Below are 19,814 nucleotides of genomic sequence, written 5' to 3' on the forward strand. Positions count from 1 at the left end.
AGTGATTTGCCCAAGGTCACAGAGCTAGTTAGTGAGAAAGCCAGACCAAAAGCCAAGATACCCACTAGGAAAGACTGACAGGTAAAATTAATTTCTAGACTCAAACTTTTAGAAAACTGAAAGTGAGAATTCATGCAAGGCTTAAGGAAAAAGAAAGAGGAAAGGTGAGAGAAAACCATACCTAAAAGTGATTACATTTGTACTTCATTTTAAATCTCTTACCTCCCATTTTATTTATGCCAAATCCTATGCCTTCCATTCCCATTCCTTAAAAAGAAAAAGTCAATGCAAACTAAAATTATGTCAAAGTAGTAAGTAACGTTTGAACTTAAAAAGCACAGGAAATTCCAAACCATCAAATGAACAAAAAATATCCCTGATTAGGAGTATATTTTAGTTGTCAAGGAAAAGGGGGAAAGCGGTCCTACCATCTCCCCTGTCACACTATCACATTCCAAGAAACGTTAGTCTTTAACAAAATAATCACGTGACTCAAAATTCTGTAGGGTCCACATACAGTTTTAACAACTACCCAAATCAGACCACGTTAAACGTGATATATAACTAACCAGGTACAAAGTGGAGAGCACTTTTTTATAAGCTTATTTTAGGGAACATAAGTAGATTTAGAAACCCCTTTCAAAGATAAAATTCTCTAAATAAAAAGCAGTTCCTAAAAACACCAGACTTTCTTCTTAGGTGTTAGGGGAGTGGCCATCAGACTGGTAGGGCCAGCTGAGGTGATGGCTGAGGGTGCTGAGGTCAGCCCAGAGTTTAATCTGGGAGGGAGACAAGGGATATGCAGAACTGACAGAAGTGGAGTGAAGGGGCATCCAGGCTGCAATTCAAAGGATTTCAAGAAAGACAGCCGTTAAGCCCGTGGTCATAAAAATGAAATCGTTCTTAATAGTATATAAACACCTCATTGCACAGAATGAAAATGCTGAACAGCAAAATTTAAAGTATATTCTCCCCAAAGTTTTTATTCATTAGCTATTTATCATCTTGAACAAAGACAACACTCAACACTATGTCTTTGTGGCCTGTGACAGCTATGCTGTCATGCAATGAGACCCTCCTGTGCTTTTTTGTATCCGCCAACGCCCCCACCTCTACAAGCCATTATCACCATCAGGCAAGAGCCTAAGGGTGTCTGGGTAACAGACTGCGGCAGTGCTGTAGTCCCACGGTCAGGGGATCTACAGTGTGTCACTAACTGATAATGTGACCTTGAGCAAGACCAACTCTCTGGCCTGCCTCCTTTTATCGAATAGCGTAACTACCTCGGCTCAGAAGGTCATGCAAGGACAAAATGCAAAAGTATAACTTTAGAAAAGAGGATTCAATTCAGTAAAAACACAAAATACTGCTTTTATCAAAATGAATGAGAGAGGAGTAAGGAAGAAATTCTGCCCCAATTAAATCTTTATTCCATTTGAAGCACTCAACATCCAATTATCCCAATAATTTGAAAAACTAACTTCCCCAGAAATCTCCAAAGCACACTGTAGTTCTCACCTGCGGGTCCTATGTTTCCCATGCCAATGCCTTTATTCAGGTGATTGGCATCGATCGGCTGTCCTCCTGGGCCCAACCCCATGCCAATACCACCAAGCCCATCTGAAAGGAAAAGAGAAAGTCGGAAGTGTAGACTCCACTTAGAAAACCATGACCTTCCAAAGCAAAAAGAGTCTTTGTTTATACTGTGTTGTAAATGTCACACTCCATTCCAATCCACCCACCTCCAAGAGCAAACCCAGGGCTTTTGGGAGCTATCCCTTTCAAGGCGTAACTTTTCATATGCAATTGCAGATTAGAGTTTGTGCTATGTATAAAACAAAAGCAACTGGAAATTACAGAGAATTATGAACAACTCAAATGTAAGAATCACACTTATTCATTTCCCCAAATCTCAAATTGAGAAATGTTTAATTAAAACAGGCAATTAAGGGGACACCTGGGTGGCTCAGTCAGTTAAGCGTCTGACTTTTAGCTCAGGTCATAATCCCACGGTTTTTGAGTTTGAGCCCCAAATCAGGCTCTCTGCTGTCACCATGGAGCCCGCTTCAGATCCTCTGTCTCCCCTTCTCTCTGTCCCTCCCCCTCTCATGCTCTCTCTCAAAAATAAACATTTTTTAAAAGGTTAAAAAGGAGGGGCGCCTGGGTGGCTCAGCCGGTTAAGCATCCGACTCTTGGTTTCAGCTCAGGTCTTGGTCTCAACATTTCATGGGTTCGAGCCCTGCATCAGGCTCCGTGCTGACAGTGCAGAGCCTGCTTGGGATTCTCTCTCTCCCTCTCTGCCTGTCCCCTGCTTGCTCTCTCCCAAAATGAATAAACTTAAACAAATAAATAAGGCAATTAAGGACATCGGGTGGCCAGCAGTGCAAATGTGCCCAATCACCACCTCACAACCTGGTAGCCCAAAGGACTTTCCCCAAGAAAAAACAATGGAATAAACCAGCCAGTTAATACACTGGGCATACACTATTCTGACTCTACAGGTGGTTGTAGCAACAATGAAACCACTGTTCTCTTCTGCCCAGAAAGCTTCCTAACCTGTGGATCAATACCCAGTCCGCTCTCAACTCCATGCCCACACACACAAGCAGGGATGTAAGAATACAGACTGATCTCAAAAGAGCGAACAAGACCAGACAGTGCAAGACACTTGCGATGCTCTGAGCGACCCTGGCCTGATGCTTAAACCAAGACCAGGTTTTAAATGGTAACCAAGTTCATTAAAAGTAATAATAATTCCTTAAAAAGAACCTTGATGCCAGTTCCCAGATATTTAATCTGTTTTAACAGACTAGTGTTTTTAAACTACATAGAAACAGCAAGCGAGAGATCACCAAGGTTACTTACTCCCTAAGGCACTGAAGATTTTGAAGTCAACCCTCTGAAATGTGCCGGGAGACCAAGAGTCATGGATAATGGGCTCCCTGGGGCCCAATGTGTGCCAGCCAAGGCTCTCAAACAGCCCTCATCCCACTTCCTCTAGGCACAAACGTCAGTAAGAGCCATCACTCTGATCCTGAGTGATCATGGCAAGTGACCACATTGATTAGGGCAAGGATATGTGGTACTTCTCTAAAAAATATTAAATTTTCGGGGCGCCTGGGTGGCTCAGTCGGTTAAGCGGCCGACTTCGGCTCAGGTCATGATCTCGCGGTCCGTGAGTTCGAGCCCCGCGTCGGGCTCTGTGCTGACAGCTCGGAGCCTGGAGCCTGTTTCAGATTCTGTGTCTCCCTCTCTCTCTGACCCTCCCCCATTCATGCTCTCTCTGTCTCAAAAATAAACGTTTAAAAAAATCTATATATTAAATTTTCAACTAAGCCATCTATTCTTGAAGCCTCTGACCTCCCCTCGAAATCTGCCTCATTTATGCTTCCAATAACGTTAAACCACAAAGGCACTCCTGTTAGTGTTCTTGTCTAGGCTCTCATTCAATCCATCTGATGCTGGGCCTTAGGCCTGAGTCCCCACTCCAGACCAGAGACACTCCCTGGCCCTCCAAACAGACACCCACCCCAACTGCCTCATCCGCTAGGAAGTTCTCCCAACACAGCACAAGCAAGCCCCTCCCCTCCCACGGCCACCTAACTCCCATGCTTCCTACGGACTCCCCAGCCCTTCTTGCTGCTGGAGGCCAGCACTCTCACTGCTGCCTATGCCCAGGCTCCGCACAGCCCTGCGGGCTTGTCAGAAAGAGGGCCTAAGGCTTCACTAATATGCACCACTTCCATCTTCGAGGTGACTGGTCACCTAGTCTTCCCTGTCACGGGACAGACTTTCACCTGGATGTTTCACGTGACCCCATATAAAAATATGGATCACCGTACTTCACATAAGATGCCCCCGTTCAAAGTGTACAGTTCAGTGATTTTTCATACATACAACTATCACCATCATCTAATTCCAAAACACACTGTCATCACCCCAAAAACAACTCTCCACTTACCCCTCTCCCCTGGCAACCACTAATCTACTTTCTGTAGGTGGATTTGTCTTTTTTTGGACATTTCCTACAGACGGAATCAAGGTGCATCCACGCCGTGGCAGGTATCAGTACTTGGCTCCTTTTTATGGCTGAGTAATGCTCCGTCATATAAATTTACCACTTCTATCCATGTATCAACTGAAATCACGGTGCTAGGAACACCCACATGAGTGTTTATGGAGACACAGTTTTCAGTTCTTCGACGTATACCTAAGGGTGGAACCACGCTGAGCCATACCATGCTAACCAATCTCTTCTGATCCCACGGGCAACCTGATTTTAATTCCTTTCCAGTTTCTGGTTCTTCCTTCCACAGGACACTTTCAAAACACCCAACTACATCCTAGAGGATGTAGTCTGGCTCACCACAGAGTAATCTTAACCACCCTTCCTAAGTTGTCAATCTCTCTGCTCGTATTTCACCCTGAAGAATCTACAGGGGGAAAAAAAATTACCACAAACCCCTTTTTGAACCTTTCCCTCAAGAATGATCAAGAGCACTGCAGAATCACATGGCGCAAGCTCAAGGGTAAGTGTAGTTCTCCGGTCAGTATTGATCAAATTCAAAAACTAAGCCATACGGAGACACTTACGGGGAAGTTGCTGTGGACGCTCAGGAGGGAAAAAATCTCCCTTTGGTAAGGCCCTCTCATCCTGAAAGAGAAAGTGAGTAAATCTCAGTATTAAAGCATAGCTTACAACAACAACAGATGGAAACAACTCCCAATGACAGAGGACTAGCTAAATTATGATCCACCCATGCCACGAAATAACACACAAGTACAAAAAGAAATACACAGAGTACTTGCACCCTTATGTAAAAAGAAGGACAAAAATATGCATCCACGTTACTAGGGGGGATGAAAGGGACCTGGGCACAAAGTAAGGGAAAGACTCTCACGCTGTATCTTCATGCTTTTTAAGCCAGGTAAAGCAATAATCTATTCAAAAAACTAAAGTGAATGCTTCAAGTAGCTAAAATATCCCTTTACAGTTCCCTTTATTTTCTTCTTGAATCTGAGCCCTCACCAGATTGCCCTCAGCATATTCTAGTCGTGCTTGTATTAATTCACTATTATCCTGGCACAGCCAAAGCAGGGATAATGTTTATAATGAAGCGCTTCAACAGAACCTGAAAGGCTGTGTGAATCAAAGACTTACAGTCACAACAGATAAAATGCTAAACATTATAATGAGATACCCTGAAGAGTAGAACCCCATGTACATAACCGATCTTTGAACTTGATCACTTGCTTGAGCAGGATACTCAACTGATCTCCTGACCATGTCAGTTAACAGGCAACTGTGCAAAAGGGAAATATATCTGAAGAGCTGTGTTTCTGCCATAAATTTGCTCAACATACTGCAACTTTTTTAACTTAGACTGATCCATAAATATAGTATAATAGCTATGTACACTCTTCATATTCCCATGTTACTGCTAGACTTATTTGAATATATCATGGAGAAAGAGATCCTATTAACTTACCATTTTCACGTGCATTGGTCTATCAAATAGCAGTTGACCATTAAACATAGCTGATATTCCAATTAAGGCTATTTCTCGCAATTCTAAAAACATGCACAGGAGAGAAATACAGAAGAGAAAAATGCTCCAACTGCTACCAGCCCCTCTAAGTAGTGAATTTATGAGCAATTTTGGTTCTTCATTAAACTTTTAGGTCCTGGCATCAGTTTTTTGTATGAGTCCAATGGGCCAAGTACCATATATTTTTTCATGTACCACGTTTTCTGGGTAAGATACACAGTAAAAGTCTTGTCCAAGTTTAATGACTGTGTTCATGTGTGGCATTCTCCGCTGTGACTACAAAGATAAAACTCCAGGGTAACCAGCTTAGGATCAGAGAGAGAAGTATTTCTAGAATGATGTCAATCCATTGGAGAAATACAGCCAAGGACTGATACGTGAAATAACAACCGAATTTCTCTCCAGTGGCGTATTCTTTAGACTTCTCCCTTCAAACCAGACTCTAAAAAGAGAACACTGGAAAAGACCACTCACGGGCACGTGCCTATTTTCTATTTATGCAGTACTGAATCAATTCCATCACAGACAACTTTTACATTCCACAGTAATGCAATCCCTATGGTCATTTGGGAAATACACACACAGTTACCACTTCCTCCCCAAAAACCTGTGTTATTCATGCAATATTTAAGGCCAAACTGTTCACCAAGAGTTGAATTCTGATAAAAGGATACATATAGCTTGCACAGCTTCAATGGACTGTTCAAAAGTAACAGTGCCTATTCCACGACTTTTTCCATCTTTATCCTCAAGAATGTCTGCTCGGACCACCACACCAGCCATACTAAAAACTTCCTTCAGCTTCTTCCAGCCAACTTTATAATCCAGCTAATCAAGAGAAAGGAGAGAAAAATCTCAATGTAGACATCTCAAGAAAAAACATTTTGAACACGTAACATATTGAACACAATATGCTCTGGTTGGAAACAAACATTTAAAAATAACGTCACAGGGGTGCCTGGGTGGCTCAGTCAGTTAAGCGTCCAACTTCAGCTCAGGTCATGATCTCACAGTTTGTGAGTTCGAGCCCCGTGACGGGCTCTGTGCTGACAGCTCTGAGCCTGGAGCCTGCTTCTGATTCTGTGTCTCCCTCTCCCTCCGCTCCTCCCCCCCTCATGCTCTGAGAGTCTCCCTCTCTCCTTCAAAAGTAAAAACATTTAAAAAAATTTTTTTTATTATTTTATTTTAAATAATGTCACAGGAGCGCCTGGGTGGCTCAGTCAGTTGAGGGTCGACTCTTGATATCGGCTCAGGTCATGATCCCCACGGTCATGGGATCGAGCCCCTTTGCTGAGCATGGAGCCTGTTTGAGATTCTCTGTCCTTCTGCCCCTCTCCCCTGCTCGTGCTTGCTCACACACACACACACACACTCTCTCTCTCTCTCTCTCTCTCAAAAATAAATAATTAAATACAATAAATAAATAAATATATATATATATACATATATATATATATAATGTCACAAGGATTTATCCCACAACAGTAGAATTTTTCAGATACAATTATGAAGCCTGGCCTTAACTGCTAGTCACTGTCTCTCTTCTCCGGAAGAACAGGTTAAGTCACCTCATGCCTTTCAAATTAATGCTTACTCTGAACCCAAAAACAAAAAAAAAAAACAAAAAAAACCAAACTTTTTTGTTCCCCAGCTAAAGTTTACCATCATCCTTCCCAATGCATTTTTCTTTAAAAATATTTCCCTTTGCAAATGGCAAAGGCATTATCTTTCATCCCAAACACAAGAGGAGGGATGGAATGTCAGCTTGGTTCATATACTTTTTTGGCCTGCACCCGCAGGGAATGCAGACTCAGCTGCCACTTTTATAACCAGCAAAAGCCAGTGAACATGACCCCAGTGGGACCATGGTCAAGCCTGTGACTACAGGGTCACTGTGGGACAAAGCCCAACTTCAAAGTTGTTTGTTTTTTAAACAGAAGAAGAAGACAGCATTAACCCTCTTTTCAACTGTTCTTCTCAAATATCAGAACTACTTTTATAACATATTAACAAAACTATCATAAAGTTCTGACTCTTCCACCTTAGACAATGTTTCCGTTTACTTACATTTGCTACAAATACTGTGCTTCCAAGTCTTCCAGCCTGTAATGCATGGATAATCTCATTTGGGATGTTAGGATTATTTAGGATACTGGGTGGGATATTAATCATTCCTGGGCCACCTGGTCCCATACCCATCCCACCAGTCGTAGCCATCACCTTTTGCATTGCTCTCCTGGCATGTTCACCATCAGGATCCTAAAACAAGCACAAAAGTGTTACATTTAACTGACCCAGTGACAACTAAGACCATGATCTCACAAAAAGTGATATTCCCAAAACTCCAGAGATTGAGAGGTTGTTTGGAAAAGTATTTCTTGAAATCTATAACAAGAAATTCAAAGGAACTCAACCATCAGGTTAGAAGAATTCCAGCCAAAGGAACGAGGCCAAAAGGAAAGGTGTCAAATTTAGCTATCAATTGAACTGAGTGGCAGATGACAAGATTAGTTGATAGAACACAGAACACTTCCAGACTGAAATAAGATCTTCACAGGCTTGGTATAGTTGAATCTCACTAATTTTCAATGGGGTTCTGTTAATTTCTGTTAACCCCATCAGTGATTGTTCCAAAAGTTTGAAAACGCAGTTCTAGATCACCGAGGTACTCCATCCTTCAGGTTATGCAGGCGTCTGACTCGTGTAAGGTCTGGACAGGTGTATGAAACTCTGGCATTGACACTAGTCTTGAACTCTTTGCCCTTTCATGTGTCTCTTCAGCCCAAAGAAACCTTAGCCCCTACTGTGCTCTACTCTCTGAGCTCTGAATATATTAATCTTCCTCTAAGAAGGAAAGGTAAAAATAAGGGAGGGATTTAATCATAAAAACTTCCCGCTTTCTCAAGGGAGAGAAGGTATCTGGTTTGGATTAAATACCAAAGTGGATCTGAGTAATGATAAACTCGCTTTAAAAAAGAAAAAAGGTGGGCTAAGAAATAGGGTTCGGGCTGGGTAAAACTTTAGGTGTAGAATCCCTTAACACACACACATACACACCCACAAACACATACACCAACCAGGGGCTCAGTCCAAGTGCCCCTGATCAATAAAACAAGGTAGGCTGGTCTAAGACAAATCACAGACATCGGGAAGACAGCAGTTGCTCAGGACGTGCTCCATCATTATTCCAAGTTCCTACAGGAGTTGACTGCTGAAGCCTGTGACTGGCCCTCTTCATTAAAAACAACAGGTTGGTCTGCTCCGTAAAATGTAGTCAAGGATTATTTTTGTCTTTTCCTAACTCCAAACGGGGACAACTCGACAATTATAAATGATATCCACATTGTTTCAAGAGCTTACTTCTTTGACTTTCAGTGGTCTTCCACTCAGACTATGCTTGTTTAGAACTTCCGCAGCTTTTTTCATGCTTTCTTCCATCTTGAATTCAACAACGCTATGAAGAGCCAAAAGGAGATGAGTGAAACCGGTCCTACGACTGAGAAGGCTCAATTGCCAATAAGTAACTAGACAATACTTACGCACATCCCTTTGGAGGAAGCCACAGACCAGTCAGAAGAGCAAGGAAAGAGGAGAAAAAAAGAAAAACATAGTAAATACCAGTGACAGTTATATGAATTAAAAATACGATTTATATAACAAGGTTAGTTTTTATATCAACCCTTCTAAGGGGAAGCTCACAGGAATGACTCGCCTAGCCTTCCTTATTAAAAGCTGGGCTCCTTGTTACCTCCTCTGCCTGCACATTACCAGCATTGCACTATAGCTGCTGAGGTTGTAATAAGCAGACCTAAATTCAGGTTCTCCAAGAAATCACACAAACTTTAGATCTGCTTCTCTCTGTACTCAAATCAATTCCTTATCATACTCCTCCTAAATCCATCCCTTCCATAAATTAAAGCTCATCCTTTTGATTATTCTAAGCCATTCTATTGCGCGACAAAATAATTTAATTTTCTCTTTAAACTAGGCCAATTTTAAACATTCAGGTTTTAATAATTGTTTTACAATTTACTGGCACAAAGGCAACTTTTCGGAATCTTTGGTTCACACAACTTTCAAATTCAGCAAACGACCAAGAGTAACATTTTCTAGACAAGAACACACGTTTTACATTAATATACCACCGCTAAAATTCCATGCATAATTCACACACAGCCAATTCCTCTGTTAACAAAGAGACAATGCTGCTATTGGTCCCCAGTTATCCAAATTGGGCATCCAAACAGAATACCAAAAAGCTCTTTGGCCAGCCATTTGGAAAAGCGGGACTCCCGTTTGCAAATCCCCTCCCACCCCACTCAAATGTTTGGCAAAAATCAAACATAGCTACTGTAACATGAGCACTCACTGCCTTCCTGATTTCATTCGATTCCACGCCACCATACAGTTACATTTTTCAAGTAGTAAATCCACAGAAGAAATTCTCTCAGACACTTACCCTTGACTTTCCTTCAGCGTCCATTAAGAGCTCCACGTATGTTACCTCACCAACTACAAATCAGTTTCCAGACGACACATAAACCAAGGGAGAAAAGCCAAGAAAACAATGGGAATTTAGAACAATCATCAGCAACCTTGTATGGAGCCTCTGCCTTATAAGAAAGCCCAGAAACACTCCATATTCTCTAAACCACCAAACTAGGCATTACAGGTGTGCAGTAAAAGTAGGTGAGACTCGTTAACAATTATGTCCTTGATTTTCCTCCCACCACAAACAAGCTATTTCCACAGATTTCCGTATCAATTTCCCTGTCTGAAATACTCATTCATGACTAGAGGCAATCCAAATCTATAGGAAAGAAGTCTGCGTGATTCACTTTTTTGGGGAAAGGAGGAAAACAGTTTTGCACGTACACTCTTACTGGTGAAAGCAAGTAAACAGCACACAGGCCGCAATGCCACTGAACTGAGCTCAACTGCTAAATCCAAGGATGTGCACGCACACATGCCCAAAGGGGCGGCTACAGGAGTGCACAAAGCCCTGCGTTCAAGAGGGCCACGTGCATAGTTTAATGCTGCTGTTATCACAAAATTCTTAGTTTTTTAACGAGGCACCTCGCGTTTTCATTTTGCACGGGGCCCCACAAAATCTGTAGCTGGTCCTGCGCACAGCACTAGGCTCCATAATGGTCAGAAGGAGGATGTTCAAGTATCCGATCGCAAAACCAGAGCAGCATCTGGATTCTCTTCGGTGAGTTAAGGCAGGCTTTTATTCCTCCTGCTTTTTCAACCTTCCCATTGAAAGACAAAGATAAATGCGAATTCAGAGCTCAGTTTGCAACTGACAGTTAAGACACAGGATTCTAATCTACACAAAGGTGGGGAAGGGGTTAAAAATGAAGCATTTCAAAAGGTTCCACAGATTTTCCTCAAGGTTTGGATTGCCAATTCATGACCACCATGACCAGATGTTAGAACCCATCAAGACGACAACCACCAAAATGGCTGCTGAACTTGAAGATGGCACAAAAACAACAGAAATTTGAAGTGTTAACTTGGAGAAAACATCTCTCAGCAGGCTCTCCAAAGTCAAGCAAGCGGTTTTGTACTCAGGAATATCCTTTTTGAAAAAGGATTATCTTTATGATAGTAAAGCCTTCTCCAATTCAGTGTTCAAGTTTGGTTTAACAGTACAAGGGTAAACGTAAGCCTTTTAATGGCCTTGACAAGTCCTGCCTATTCTAATTCATTTGTCCAAAGGAAATTAAAATTATAAGGAATTTAAAATACATCAAGGAATGATGTGAATGTAAAGTAGGATAAAATTACTTCTAAAAATTAACAATTTGAAGGGAGTATTTATTAGCAATATACTTGCATGGCAGTTGACAACAAGTGAAGGCCAAGTGTTCAAAGTCACCTCCCCTGGTCTTTTTTTGGTACGTTACAGAACCAGACCAGCACTGTGCACAAAACAGGAAGGAGAATCAGTGCAAAGAGCGAAGAGTGGAAATAGGGGCTGGTGTAATTTACCTTTTGGAGTATGTACTCCTGTGGGGCAAACTGAAAATGATCAGCCAAGGGACAGTCATACAAATTGGCTTTATTTCACCCTTACAAAGGAAAGCAATTCCAAAAAAATTGTGGCCATATTCCTGAGGCCATGTTTTTAAACAGCCATTCATTTCAACAGCAGCAGCCATTTGAGGACCAACAGCCTTTATCTCCACTTTGATAAAAATGCCAAATAGTGTCAAGACAGTGAAGAGACCTCAAATTTATTTTCTACAAGCGGGGACTACCACCTAGTGACCTTAAAAATAAATAATCACAATCTCTAACTCAAGACAACTATGTTGTCAGAATTCAAATACTGTTGCGTTTGATAAGTTTCTAGTCCGTGTCCATAAAGACACTTTATCAAAACTGTCACTGCATCCTAGAAACCAAGTCCAAACCAAACTTTTTTCCAAAAAGCCAGGTTCAGAAATTAGGGCTTTGCCCACTTCACATTCTAGTGATGGCACACATCCAACTTCAATCCTTAGCACCAAAACTTTGTTTAAAATGTCCTTTCTTATTTTTCCCCCCAAATGGTATAGTTGTTCAGTGAAAACAAAAAATTACATTAAAAAAACCCTCCACCCTATCCGTTTAGCCATAGATTAGGAAGTCATTGTGGCTCTAGCACGAGCAGTGCTGTTCCTGAGGACCGTTAATAATAACCGTGTCCCTCGTCAATTCCCAATGTCTCCCCTGAGAGACTGCCTTAATTCAAAGATGTAAGCAAATCAGTATACAAGATATGCAACAGGTGCTAGTTCGTACTTCCCTAGAGGAAGATCGAACGAAGACCACCTCTCTTTTCAGTTCTACAGGATTAAAACAAAAACCTGTTCAGTCAGAACAACTAGCAACAAAACTCTGAAGGTAAAATTTGCCAACCATGCATAGTCTGCTCGCAGCCAATGAAACTACGTTTAAGAAAGCAAATCCACCACAGCAGAGGAGCTAGGACTGAGAGGCAGAGGTAACAAATTGGCAGTAAGTAGCAAGTCTCTCTGAAATGGAACTCACAGGTACTGATGAAAAATACAGTTGTTCCTCTCCCTTCCTGAACATGGATGGAATCCATGGAATCTCAAGAGGAGGTGCTAGGAAATCCTTCTGAGCTTTAAACATCAAAACATCTATATGAAAAAACTAAGACTTCGAAAAATCTGACAAACGTTATCACCTACCTTTAGTTTAAAATGCTCCAAGTCACCTTTAACCAACATTTACACGGATTATTAAAAACATTGCCTCAAGAATAAAATGCATCATGAAGATAAGGAGAGTGAACACGCAACCCAAAATGAAGTCAGGAAGTCCCTAGGAGCTACTGTGATTTAACACTCCCGCACATATTTTTATCACCAGGAGTATTTGTTTCTGTGTTCATTTACTCTGAAACTGACCCCCCCCCCCCCCCGCCAAAAAAAGATGATGTATGGAGGCCAAAACTTCACTGAAGAGAATTCACATGTGAAAAGGCCTATAATTTAAAAGATGGGGTTGGAGGGGGAAGGCTCAAAAGTAGGGTATGTTGTCAAATGCATTCCCCTCAAACACATTCAACTCTCAGCTGGCTGCTCTCACAGAGGGGTGCACGGAACAAATGAGTATTTTAACCGGAAAGCTTGTATCTTTAATACATAGACAACATGAAAGGTGGCAAACTAATTATTCTACACAATGTCTACTTAATTTAATGGACAAACTGGATACTTATGGAGCCCGTTCTTGCTACTTTCATAGCAAAAGCTGAAGACCACTACTTCTCTAACTAAACCAAAACCTACCAAGTAAGCTAAGGCAGGCTACACTGTCCAGGTTCAACCCAAGTACCCCCAGATAGAGATGCTTTAGCATAATTCTTTAAAAAATGCAGGCTGAATTTCCAAAACAGGAAAACACAAAGGAACAAAAGGACTGGATATGGATTTTTACTTAAATTGAAAATAAAGTTCGGCTCCATAAATCCACAACATAGGTTGTCTTCAAGGGCCAAGGGAGACTTTCTTCTGGACTACACTTGCCCTCTGGGCCTCAGTTTTCTGTCAGCTGGAATCTGAAATTTACTCAGAGTGATGCATTAAATGAGGACAGGATTAAGTGCTTAAAGAAATCCTTGCTTACACAGGTCAACCTGACTGCTGATAAACTTGGGATTGATTGAGAGTAAACTCCATCATGGACTTTCCTTTATTCCTCCAACTGTGCTGTTTACTCAGGGCAGGTCCAACTCGGGCCTGTCTGGTTACAACCGCCCCACCTCGATGTGCCAACTACCTGGTCAGGCCAGGAGAACAAGAACAAGCAGCCCAATAACCAATAAGGAGCTTTATTCATCCACACAGGACTTCCCAGTAACGTAGCACAACACCAAGTATAAATTCCCAAGAGCACCGTTTTTCACCCAGTCCTTAAGGTCAAACACCTGCAATGTGATTCCAATCTGTCAAGGGGTGAAAACTGGGTGACTGGGACCTGGTGTGACAATCGCCAATTCAAATTTCCTATTACCCTGACTCTCAATTTGGTTTCAATCCAGCAACTCTTTGGTGTTCACAGCAGCCATTTATTTGTTCCATGTAATATCTCTGTTAAAAATAAACATGGTCAAGAGAAAGGACAATAGAAACCTTTCCTTTGTTCCATCAGGACACTTAGAACAGGAAGAGGAAAGTTCAGCGTTCAATTCTATGGGCTGTGAAAACTGTTGAAGCCACATCCCTGACCAATACAGGGGGATGGGGATGGGTGGGTAGTGAGCAAAAAGGCAGCCCGACTCAGGACAAAACAAGCTTTCCATGCATTTTCTCTTTAAACTCAGTGATGCTGATTTCATGATAGTGTCACCAAACAGCTGGGCACCAAACAGGCTTTGTGACCCCATCCAGGGGAAAAAGGCAAAGTGACCAATTCACAGAATACACGTGTCATTCATAGGATGTCCTAGAATGTTGCCAAATGCTAAAACTTAAGACGGACAACATACGCCCGGTGGCCATGTAAGGGGGTAAAGATCAGGAATCACGGAGGGGTACAAGAGGCAATCTCAGGCATGATTAGCCTTAGAAAAGCTCTGGTCATGCCACTTTAAAGCATCTAGTTTAGTTCTGAGAGGCGGCAATTAGACAGTGTTGCAGTGACAGGACATTTCCCAGACCTTTCAGTTGAAGACAACTAATGAAGCTTATTCCACTGGTTTCCTGAAACAGCAAAACTCTTAAGAGGCAGACCAATAAAAAGCGTCTGGGTTATAACAAGCCAGGTCTCTGCAGCTGGTCCACTCTGGAGATTACCTGGAGACTGACGCTTTTAGGGTGCTAACTGTCCCTAGCTGCGGCAACAGGCCTTCAAAAAATAAAAACTTACTTGCAACAGGTTTCAAGTAAATACTACAGATTTCCAATAACCACCTACACATGTTTTCAGCATACCAAGAAACGAATAAAACTGTAATTTTAAATCTCATAATAAAAATAAGAACATTTTTAAGGAGGCCTATATACGTGAACAGTAAACTTCAGACTTCCCATGCTGAACAGAAGCATTACCATAAAAAATTACCTTTCTCTTATGAATTCCCTTTACCCACAATACAATACTGCAAATAACTGAAACAGAAAAATAATTAATTTAACCTATACAGGGGAGCTCTAAACAAGAACATTTTAAGATTTGTTTAAAATAACTGATTTACTGCACACCTGTAATTCTAAGTTACACCACCAAAAAAATACACTGAAAGGGCTGAGCCAGGGCATTCATAGCAGTATGCCAGGGGAATATGAGAACCAGTTTGGAAGTATCCGAATAAACCACCAGGCTGGCCCCACACTTAATACAGTGCAAAATAGGAAATTGAGGTGAACTGCTTCTACATCCAGAAACGTCATGGCTGCTGCTGCTACCAGCTTTAAGGCTTCCAAAACTGAATTACTGAATGGTAAAGCAGTAAAAATGTCACCTACTTTATCCATCATGTCCCAAAACTGGTTCACACACTCCTAAAAATAAAAAATAATTTGGCCTGCAATCTCTTACAAAATTCTAACAATTGCGTTTTCAAAGCCACATTCCTGGTTCTTGGAACTACTATACCTTATTATCAATGGAAGTAGCAATTCAGCGGTTCAACCAAATCACAAAAACACAAATTTGGGAGTTATTCCAAAAACTAATTCGAATGAGACCCAACTGTACTGTACAGAAATTCTAAGCTTGTATTGAAGCAGCAGTCCCAAAAACCAAGAACACTGCATCTGGGATGCCACAGGACACGCCCTTCAGACAAAAAGAAGAAACTTCACCCTTGCCCTAGGAGCATTGGCAGGAATGATTTGGCTGATCGAGGCAGGAAAACAAATCTCACACCGAAACATTTTTCCATTCGTGTTCTCTGGAGAACTACTACACGGGAGCAGCCTACATGACTGTACAGAGAAGTTCACGGTGCCCAGTGGTTCTGGCACGTCATGGATGGGACAATGACGGCAGTGGGCCAGTCATAATTTCAAAACCCGATGCTGAGAGCACCAGTACACATACCAGAGTGGCCTATCCGAGTGGCATCTCTGCCACTGAAATGTTAATCATTGGACAATTCAAACTTGCATCTCTTTTCGTTATGAATGCTCCAGAAAACCAGTAACTTTCAGTCCTTCAAAAAGACTCCATTTAAGGGTAATTTGATTCTAGTTTCCCTTGGGGGAGACCTCAAGGCATCAGACAAATTGTTCTCTATCAATAGTTTTGTCTAAACCAGGGCTGAGCAATCTCTTCAGCCCTGAGTGCCACCAGCAGGGCCAAGAATCAGGAAAGAAAGAAGACAAAAGCAGAACAAGAATGTGCAAAGGAAGAGGATCCGTATGGTGTGCACAGGGGGTGAGGCAGAGGACCACAGGGACAACCGGCCTCCTAGGACCTCCTGGTGGCAGCAGAGCTTCGGCTGCTCCCCCTGCCCTGGCCCGGGACACCAGGCCGCTACTGACGTTTGCCGGCAAGAACGGCATTGCCCGGCAGATGCCTTATTTTGAGCTCTCCAATTGCCAATCTAACCCGTGTTTCTTCCCAGGGTGGAAAAAGCCCAAGTTTAAATACAAGCTCATGTTTTAGAATTTAGAAGCTGAGCAGCGCAAGTTCCAACTACCAAATTTTGATCCCAGGAAGACATCCACAAAATTTAAACAAACTACCTTCCCTCCAGAATTAAAAAGCTAAAAAAAAATGTTTAAAGGAAAAACCTCTCCCACCTAATATGAAGAAATCAAAAAATTTCCTTAACACAAAGAGGTTCCCCTCAAGCTTAATCAAAGTCCTATTAACCATATTAAGCCAGTAAAATCATTTGTAGGCCAAAGGACCATACAAACCACCCTGTTTGACACACAGGTGCATGACCACACAAAAAAAGTAGGGTGGGTAAAGCGGCTTAACTCTCAAGCCTGGACAGAACACAATGCTCTACCCAGATCAACTTCCACTGACAAAAAATAACCAAGGAATTAGCCACAGAAAAGATGACACATCAACCTTCTTACCCTACTCGACCACCAGTACCATTACCTTTTTCTTTAACCAGGTCTTTAAGTGACTGCCATTTCACATCAAAAGGTATGTTTGTAATGAAGGCTCTGTATCTTTTAGTTGGATTGGCATATGGCTCAAAGCGATTGCCTCCTCTTTTTATGTTTTTCTCCTTCCTCTTCTCATTCTGAGTAGGTCGCTCTCCTTCACTGAATTCGAAGGGAAAAAAAAGGGTCCATATGTTAGCACAACATGAAAGACAGTATTCGATTTGCCAGCTTTAGAATTCCACATAGTTACATCCATCACAAGACTAATCTTGACTTTGTTCTGAGACATTCAAACTTCAGTGCTCCTAGAGCAGAAAGGTAAAGTAGCACACTCCTTAAAACCCACATATCAAGAAGCCATTCCCAATAAACTGTGCTCTCCTCTGCCTTCACACATTCCTAGGGGATATAATAGAGATAGGAGCCAGGAGCCAACTCCCTGCCCAAGGTGTTTTCATTTCATGCCAGAAACAGGAAAAAAGAAGGGAAGATTTGCAAGATTTCATGGAACAGAAATGAGCTGGTGCACATAGGCCCAATCAACTTTAACTTCACAAATAAAACTACCTTTTTATTTTGGGGGGGGGGGGAATGTTTTTTAAGCTGGAATATAAAATGGTACAGCCACTACAGAAAAGCTTGGCAGTCACTCAAAAAGTTAAAACACGTAATTACCATATGACCCAACAATTCTACTCCTGGGTACAGATCCAAAACAAGTGACAGGAAGGAGGAAATACTTGTACACCAAATAGCATTATTCGTAATAGCCAAGAGGTGGAAACAACCCAAGGGTCCACCAACAGATGAATGGAATAAAGAAATGTGGTACAGCCATAAAGAGATTCTTCAGCCATAAAAAGGCACGGAATGCTGATACATGCTGCAACACAGATGAAGTTTGAAAACGTTATACTACGCAAAATAAGTCAGACAGATAAGGAAGACAGAATAGAGGTTTCCAGAAGCTGGAGGGAGTTGGGAAAGGGATTATTGTTTAATGGATGAGAGTTTCTGTTTGGGATGAGAAAGAAAGTTCTGAAAATGGACAGTGGTATATGCTCAACATTGTATTTAATCCCCCTGAACTATACACTTAACATGGTTAAAACGGCATATTTTACATACATTTTACCACAATTTTTTTTTTAACAGTAAAGAAGTCATTCTCTATACAACCCTAGGAAAACCAAAGTCTGAGCAACCCAGGTAGGTAAAAGACAATATGCAGCCAACGATCCCACCTTCAGCAAAGGGTGAATGTTCTTCTGGCGTGGCTTTTCCTATAATACTCTTTACCTTTCTGTGTCAGGAGTCTCCATGCCATAACACTTCGTTTCTAAGCTCTACTTAGAAATTCAGCTTAGAAGGTTTCACAAGCAAACCTCCAAAGCACAGAATCAGACATTAGGCTGGAAACTTAGGCGACAGCACAGAGAAACAGGCCAGTGTGTGCGGCCAGGGCAGGGCCCACACACAGGCCAAGTGAAGCTACTCCGTGAGCTGCTTGCCCACTCTTGTTCAGCCCCCTGTGACTACAGGCAGACACTGGTAAGAGGTGATCAGGAACAAATGGGGATACAACAGACACAGGAAGTTCTCTCGCTTCCTACACTGGGTCCTGCACTTTCTGGTTACCAAGCCCTATGCTTTCCCCCAGTGAAAATGCAGAAAACTCCCAAACAACAGATTTTAGCAGACTTTGTGATCCATGACTAAAACGGAAAAAACAAAAAGCCAAGATTGTCTATTACTGATTTACAAACCCACCTTCATTTAATTAAAGGGCTGACCTTTACTCTAGGATACGTCTTCCTTGCATGGGAAAAGTAGTGTTCAAATACCAGATGATAGCTTAGAGAAGTATTTACTTGGGGGGGGGGGGGGATTTTTTTTTTATATTTTTTTAAATGTTTATTTATTTTTGAGACAGAGAGAAACAGCGCATAAACGGGGGAGGGTCAGAGAGAGAGGGAGACACAGAATCAGAAGCAGGCTCCAGGTTCTGAGCTGTTGGCACAGAGCCTGATGCGGGGCTCGAACTCACGGACCATGAGATCATGACCTGAGCCGAAGTCGGACGATTAACCGACCGAGCCACCCAGGCACCCCCCAAAAAATTTTTTAAGTAATCTATATGCCCCCCATGAGGCTTTAACTCATGACCCTGAGATCAAGAGTCACAAGCCGTACCAACTGAGCCACCCAGCCACCCCACTTGGAAAATTTTGTTATCAACTTAGCAACTTTTTATAAACCCCAGAGTTTCTTCTGCTGGTCCCTCATATCCAAACACAAGGGTGCCAAGTGGTAACCCAGTGAAAGTATCCTCCTAGGCAAAAGTAAGGAAAGCAGCTTCCTCCATGATTTTAACTACACCAACATGCAATAAATAGACTTCCTTCACAGAGGCTGGCAGATGTGGAGGGGTATGGCCACTCTAGTCTCTAAATTCCTAGAATTCTACGGTCTACCCAGGTTCACACGAGAGCCTTCTCAGGCTGACTGCACACCACAAGCAGATCTCAAAGGAATCCCTCAACCACCAGAGACCACCTGTCTACGCCATACGAAAGTCCCACGCCAAAGTCTGCCGAAGAGCGCATCTGCCAAAGTGTCTCTTGTTCCTGGCAGATAGGAGGAAAGTGTTAGTAAAAATCAATAAAATGTAGATCAA

The 19,814-nt window shown here is 42.1% G+C and overlaps 1 protein-coding gene across 9 annotated transcripts in view; it reads right to left on the minus strand.

Moving 5' to 3' along the window:
• Nucleotides 1-19,814, minus strand: part of HNRNPM (heterogeneous nuclear ribonucleoprotein M) — a 40,311-nt gene that overhangs the window by 13,322 nt on the left and 7,175 nt on the right. For 3 of the 9 annotated variants that reach the window (XM_047834657.1, XM_047834638.1, XM_047834630.1), the window contains exons 2-11: nt 17,127-17,296; nt 10,009-10,061; nt 9,089-9,096; nt 8,910-9,003; nt 7,617-7,808; nt 6,224-6,377; nt 5,490-5,539; nt 4,594-4,654; nt 1,519-1,620; nt 223-267 (exon numbers count right to left, since the gene is read on the minus strand). In XM_047834657.1, coding sequence (XP_047690613.1) covers nt 223-267; nt 1,519-1,620; nt 4,594-4,654; nt 5,490-5,539; nt 6,224-6,377; nt 7,617-7,808; nt 8,910-9,003; nt 9,089-9,096; nt 10,009-10,061; nt 17,127-17,296 — 929 coding nt within the window. Of the gene's footprint in view, nt 1-222; nt 268-1,518; nt 1,621-4,593; nt 4,655-5,489; nt 5,540-6,223; nt 6,378-7,616; nt 7,809-8,909; nt 9,004-9,088; nt 9,097-10,008; nt 10,062-17,126; nt 17,297-19,814 lie in introns of those variants that run through there. The other 6 variants (XM_047834660.1, XM_047834651.1, XM_047834635.1 and 3 more) reach the window with 3 other exon arrangements.

This window comes from Prionailurus viverrinus, chromosome A2, assembly GCF_022837055.1.
Source record: "Prionailurus viverrinus isolate Anna chromosome A2, UM_Priviv_1.0, whole genome shotgun sequence".
Lineage (NCBI taxonomy): Eukaryota > Metazoa > Chordata > Mammalia > Carnivora > Felidae > Prionailurus > Prionailurus viverrinus.